This window comes from Limulus polyphemus, unplaced genomic scaffold, assembly GCF_000517525.1.
Source record: "Limulus polyphemus unplaced genomic scaffold, Limulus_polyphemus-2.1.2 Scaffold6073, whole genome shotgun sequence".
In the NCBI taxonomy this organism is placed as follows: Eukaryota; Metazoa; Arthropoda; class Merostomata; order Xiphosura; family Limulidae; genus Limulus; species Limulus polyphemus.
In genome coordinates this window covers 19,607-26,336 of record NW_013671683.1, presented here as the reverse complement: position 1 = coordinate 26,336, position 6,730 = coordinate 19,607, and the positions used below count along the sequence as shown (strand labels likewise).

The 6,730-nt window shown below is 35.6% G+C and overlaps 1 protein-coding gene across 1 annotated transcript in view; it reads left to right on the top strand.

Annotated features, from left to right (window-relative positions):
- Window positions 1-2,529: 2,529 nt before the first annotated feature.
- Window positions 2,530-6,730, top strand: part of LOC111083022 (prostasin-like) — a 9,461-nt gene continuing 5,260 nt past the window's right edge. The window contains 3 exon segments of the mRNA XM_022401780.1: window positions 2,530-2,644; window positions 2,925-3,001; window positions 5,872-5,905. Coding sequence (XP_022257488.1) covers window positions 2,530-2,644; window positions 2,925-3,001; window positions 5,872-5,905 — 226 coding nt within the window.

Below are 6,730 nucleotides of genomic sequence, written 5' to 3'. Positions count from 1 at the left end.
CCCTCCATAACCTAGCCCAAGCACTCAGGACCCTCCAAAACCTAGCCCAAACACCCAAGAGCCTGCGAAATCTAGCCTAAACACCTAGGAGCCTGTGAAACCTAGCCCAAACACACAAGACTCCTTATAATCATGACACCCAATAAGCCCGCATCATTTCACACTTCTTCAAACAGTCCTTTAATACATACTGCTCATGACGGGAATGTAGGATGAAAATTTACCTTACTTTTTATAAAAAAAACAGGGTACTATTTTATTTAAAAAGTAATAAAAATAATTGATACTTTAACTGAGTAATCAATACTGGATTTTTGTAAATGATATCAGTCTGCCCACCACAAATATTTTCAGCCGAGTTAACTTTTGTTACGTAATATTTCGGTAAAATAATTTGTAGCTTTTTAACTGTCTTTTTAGCTAAAAGATCTAAACTGTTTTTGGCTTTTATCCACCAAATCTTCTGCATTATATTTTGTTTGAGACTAGCATGGCCTCGTGATTAAGGTGCTCGACTCGCAATCTGAAGGTCGCGAGTTCAAATGCTCATCACTGAACATGCTCGCTCTTTCAACTGTGGGGGCGTTATAATGTGACAGTTAATCCCATTATTTATTAATAAAATAGTAACCCAAGAGTTGGCGGTTGGTTGTGATGACTAGCTGCCTTCCCTCTAGTCTGTCACCGATAAATTAGGGACGGCTAGCGAACATAGATCTAGTGTAGCTTTGCGCGAAATTCAAACCAAACTATTTATTTTGGTAGTAACAAAAGGGTGCACTATACTAATATAAAACGTTTACTGCTAACCCTTTCTTCCTCGTTGATTTTTTTATTATTTAATATTTATGTTCTAACAGGGCTTCCACAGAACTGCTTCTACCAGGGACAAACGTACGGCTGTAATTTTGGGTTTAACTGTTGGCTTGAAGGAAAGAGGGCGCTAAACTTGTGCAATGGCGGCATGATGTGGAGCTGTTGTGTGCCTTTGGATTTTCAATCATTTATCAGTGAAAGTTTGAGTACTTTGACTCAATCATTAAATGCCAACAGACCAAATCCTAGCGTTGAGTCCATCAACAGCCAAACTACGACACTTGGGTTCTCTGGTGAACCGCAAGATGGAGGTAGTAACTTCCTACTTATAATTTCTTTCAGAATGATGTGATTTAACATTGTAATTAAAGGCAGTAGAAATGTAAATCAGTACATGTATCGCTTGATGTACGCCATTTATATTTCAAAACAAAATGATTTATCTTATTTTATAAAAAAAACAAAACAGTAAAGATTAAATTAGAAGTATACAAATATAAAAATAATTTTTGTCACGTACTTTTCTTTGCTTCTTTTCATGCAAGAAAAACTATCAACATATTTACATTCGGTTTTTGTTCATTAATTTACATTAAAATGTGAATAGTATATCATAGGGGGTGGTCAGGGGCGGATTCAAAACCACAAATGGCCTCAATCCACCCCTGTGGGTGGTTGTTTTATTTGAATTTTTAATGTATTAAAGAATTGTTTATTTGTTGTTGCTTTTTAAATCAAATGTGTACTTAATGTGTTTTTTCAGTATATTGCCCTTTTTAAGTTTCAATAAAAATTAACTGAAATTTAAGGGTTAAGGGGCCTCATACCAAGTCTGCGGACCAGAGTCACAGAAAACCTGCCACCAGGCTAGAAAATAACTAGAACCCGCGAAATAAGTAAATTAAACAATTCAACCACACATACTGACAGAGAGGGCCTCCGAGCAGTAAAATACACCTGGCTGACACATGTTGAAATAACCAGAGAGGTAATGTCAAAGGCTTCCCACATCCTGCTGTTTGATGTTAAGATATCGTTAGACGCATCTTTGCTATATTTTATGTAAGTTAAAGTATAACAATTGTTATGATTTTCGATATACTTATCATACATCGCTGTATTATAACGTTTGTTTTATTAGTATAGTTCACATTGCAAATCTGGAATATTTGATCTAGATATTCTGGAAAAATTCATGTTGTGTTAATTTTTTTATTGAACAATAACTTAACCAAACTGACTCGAAAACACCCGAAAACTTCTCTTTTAACATTCACTTTAATTTTAAAGCACGTGAAACAGAAAGTATGCGCGTCTCAAGAGATTTCCCATAATGCCTAAAACAATTATTTATAAGTCTTTACCATGTACAGTTGTGTAACACAGATGAAGATCCAAACACATCTTTTTTTCTTCTGTTATTACAATATTTCTCATATTTCTTTATTTTTGGTGGTACGCAGATTTTTTCTTATAAAATATCCAGCTTTAGGTGGAAAAGATTCATCATGAATTATTCAGATAACTAAAGAAACAGATAAAGAAACCACGGTATTTTATCGTTTAAACCCATCTACTTGATTTAATCCGTTATTTGGCAGGTACATTTCAGTAAATAATAATAATATAAAGTTAATTATTGTATTATATGTGTATGTGTTAAAGATTTCTCTTCTTATTCACCAGAGGTGAAATCTGTGACTTAGAGACCTAATGCATTCTTTGATTGGCCGTACTCTGCTGTGGACTGAAGCTTCGCCTGTTCAAAGCTCATCAGCACAGCTAGGGTCAGCGAACCACAGAAATAGGCCTCATATAACGGTGAAGTGTATATAATATCTATGCCATTCTGCGGGGTTTGGAGTGCGTTTTATTTCACCATATACTAACCTTAAATTATCTAAATTAATTTAGATTAGTATATGGTGAAGTAAAACGGACTCAAAACCCCATAGATAAAGTTAATTATTAATTTATTGGTTACTAATTCAGATGTTCGAAAGGCTTCTTAAGTATTTTTGTTTTAAAATACTTAATTAGGCGATAATAAATATGAAGTGTCCTAAAGTTACACTGATTATAAGTATGATAATATGTTTATTCTTTAGTATGTGGAAAAACGTATTTACGTGGTTCGAAAGTCATTGGAGGCGAAGATGCAAAATTCGGCGAAGTTCCTTGGCAGGTAGGCTTACACTTTTTATATTTCAGTGTCGTGAAGGTTTATTAAAGTAATGATACATAGTTTTGTGAACTATGTTTTAATATTGTTTGCTGGAAGGAAGCTTGATATAGTATAGTATTAATGTGTGACACCTAGAAATTTCTTGAATATCATCTAGATTTGACATGAGGTCTCAAATATTTGTTGAGACTTGGGGAACATATTGATAGTATAAGAACAAAGAAAAGTTTCTTTGTTTGTTGTCAAGTGCAAAGCTATCAGTACTGTGCCTACAACGTGTATCACAAATTGGATTTTAGCGTTGTAAACCTTTAGACTTACGGTTGAAGCACTGAGGGGGGGGGGGTACAAAAATGTTGTCGATAGTCGGTCAGTCAGTAAGTTAGTAAATCAGCTCAATGCTGTACATATACTGAGTTTTTGTGCCGTAGTTACGAGAGGAAGTTCACCAAGTGACTAACTGTTTAGCTTTATTTGTTAGTTTAGGCCTATCACTCTAGATTTATTCGTGAGTTAGACCTATCACTCTAGTTCCTTTTGTGAGTTAGGCCTATCACTCTAGATTTGTTTGGGAGTTAGGCCTATCACTCTAGTTCTATATGTGAGATAGGCCTATCACTCTAGATTTGTTTGGGAGTTAGGCCTATCACTCTACATTTGTTTGGGAGTTAGGCCTATCACTCTAGATTTGTTTGGGAGTTAAGCCTATCACTCTAGTTCTATTTGTAAGTTAGGCCTATCATTCTAGATTTATTCGTGCCCGAACAAATCTAGAGTGATAGGCCTAACTCACAAAAGAACTAGAGTGATAGGTCTAACTAGTTAGGCCTATCACTCTAGTTCTATATGTGAGTTAGGCCTATCACTCTAGATTTGTTTGGGAGTTAGGCCTATCACTCTAGTTCTATATGTGAGTTAGGCCTATCACTCTAGATTTGTTTGGGAGTTAGGCCTATCAATCTAGATTTGTTTGGGAGTTAGGCCTATCACTCTAGATTTGTTTGGGAGTTAAGCCTATCACTCTAGTTCTATTTGGGAGTTAAGCCTATCACTCTAGTTCTATTTGTAAGTTAGGCCTATCACTCTAATTTTATTTGTGAGTTAGGCCTATCACTCTAGTTCTTTTTATGAGTTAGGCCTATCACTCTAGTTTTATTTGTGAGTTAGGCCTATCACTCTAGTTCTATTTGTGAGTTAGGCCTATCACTAGTTTTATTTGTAAGTTAAGCCTATCACTCTAGTTCTATTTGTGAGTTAGGCCTACCACTCTAGATTTGTTTGTGAGTTAGGCCTATCACTCGGTAAGTTATAGTTGAACAAGTAAAATGGTTTAATTTTTGTTAAGTGACCTGGACTTGGCATTATTTTTATTGAGTAACAAAAATGAACCTACCCAACAATTGAAACCGTTACAACAACATGTTACTCACACTTACAGTACCGGTGCTAGGAAAGAACTTAGAGAGTGTGAAAAGGGTACAATGCGCTTGGGCCCCCAAAAGACTTGAGATATTCGTGTTTTTGATGTATTATAAAATTGTAGTTTTTGATCACTTCTGTGCTTCTTTTATTTTCTCAATATATATATTGGCCTTTTACATTTCCTATAAAACTGAACTATGATTTAAGGGCCACCATTATAAGTGTATGCACCAGGGTCGCAAAAAATCTTGCAATAGGCCTACTTACTTGTAGCACGAAAAATTAGTAATGTAGTTAAAATGTCAGGAAATATATCTTAATTTTCAATGCTTAGTAAGTTCTGAATGTAATTTTGAGTAAGAATATCAAATGGCATTTTACGAGTTTCAAGATGAATCTATTTTAAATTGGTTTTATACCTACCAAATTGGATTATACAAAAGTTAAGTACGTTATACTAAACAATTTTGGAGCCTCACCAAGTCATTACAATCCATACCCCCATGTACAGTTAGATATATCTGACCAACGTGCAACTTCAAAATAGCCCTTAAGCATAATTTCCATTGCAAAAGGCTCTGTCATAAGGTTATGTCCAAAGTATACCACCCTTTCCTGCATATTTCCCATAGACCATCTTGTTGTGGTCGACTGTTGCCACTGGCCTTTGTGTTCATAGATTCTCACCTGTTACAATATGCCACACTGCCTACCAAAGTTGGGATGTGACCTGTTGCTGGTCTCTTTCTGAAAGGTCTTGTTATCCCAGGTTGATCGTATTCCTTTTTTTCCAGTATCATTAAGTACAAATGTATGAATACCTTGCGTTGGAAAGGGCTGTTGTATACCCTTTCCATGAGCAATTAATTTTCAGTGGTATCACATCACAATACTTACAAAACGCAAAACAATGTCAAAATGTAGTTCTGTTACACCGCAATTTGATACCGGCAGTGGTTTTCACGTGACTTACTTATTTGCATATTTAGAATCATTTCAATATGACGCATTCAATTCTTTGTATGTATTTATTAGGGCATTTTGTGATGTTTTAATATTTTTGTAATTGTTACAAATTTGGGGCATTAGATGTCGTCTGTGTTATAACTTGTAATTGATTTAAAATAATGTTTAGGTAACATCGGTGATCTTTCCAGTAAAATAAGACCACTCACAGTACTGACAGTGTTATTGATGTTGATTTAAAATATCTTGGCTGATACAATATTACTCTGTATTTTTATGTGGCATTTGGTAACAACTTGAACATCATCTTATAGTGCTCCCAAGGGCAAGAGTTCTATCACTTCATTATGCTAAGGTGATCACAGTTTATAAACAAAATCTGGGGACACTTGCATGAAACATTGTACCTGTAGTCATCATTATTCCAAAAGCTGAAGAAGGTTGTGACAGATGTATTTCTGCGATGATTGTTTCCATTCTAGGATTTCATTTTTCTTTCTCAGTACTATACCAAAGGTAATAATGAAAATAAACTGGTTCAGTGTTTATTTCTCATGTATTTTTGATGCAGACATTTCTTACAAAGTATAAACAATGAAATGGGAAGGTATTTTGGGGACGATTTTTTCGAACACGTTTGGGGATATTTATCCCCGGGGACAACACTTGTCATCTGGGGACATATAGTGACCCTACTCTGAAGTGAAAGTATAGAGACTGTATGGGAATTCATACTTGTAGAAATAATTATCTATATAAGCATAAACGGTTTTGTGTCTGAACTGTTTTGTTGTTAAGTGCAAACCTAAACAATGGGCTATCTGTGATGTGTTTATCATGGGTATCAAAATCAAAAGCTTAAGTTTAGGATGAAACATGCAATGGACACAGCAGATAACTTAATGTGGCTTTGCTCTAACACAAACTCTTGCAGTGGACACAGCAGATAACTTAACGTGGCTTTGCTCTAACACAAACTCTTGCAGTGGACACAGCAGATAACTTAACGTGGCTTTGCTGTAACACAAACTCTTGCAGTGGACACAGTAGATACTTTAACATGGCTTTGCTCTAACACAAACTCTTGCAGTGGACACAGCAGATAACATGGCTTTGCTCTAACACAAACTCTTGCAGTGGACACAGCAGATAGCTTAACATGGCTTTGCTCTAACACAAACTCTTGCAGTGGACACAGCAGATAACTTTACATGGCTTTGCTCTAACACAAACTCTTGCAGTGGACACAGCAGATAGCTTAACATGGCTTTGCTCTAACACAAACTCTTGCAGTGGACACAGCAGATACCTTAACATGGCTTTGCTCTAACACAAACTCTT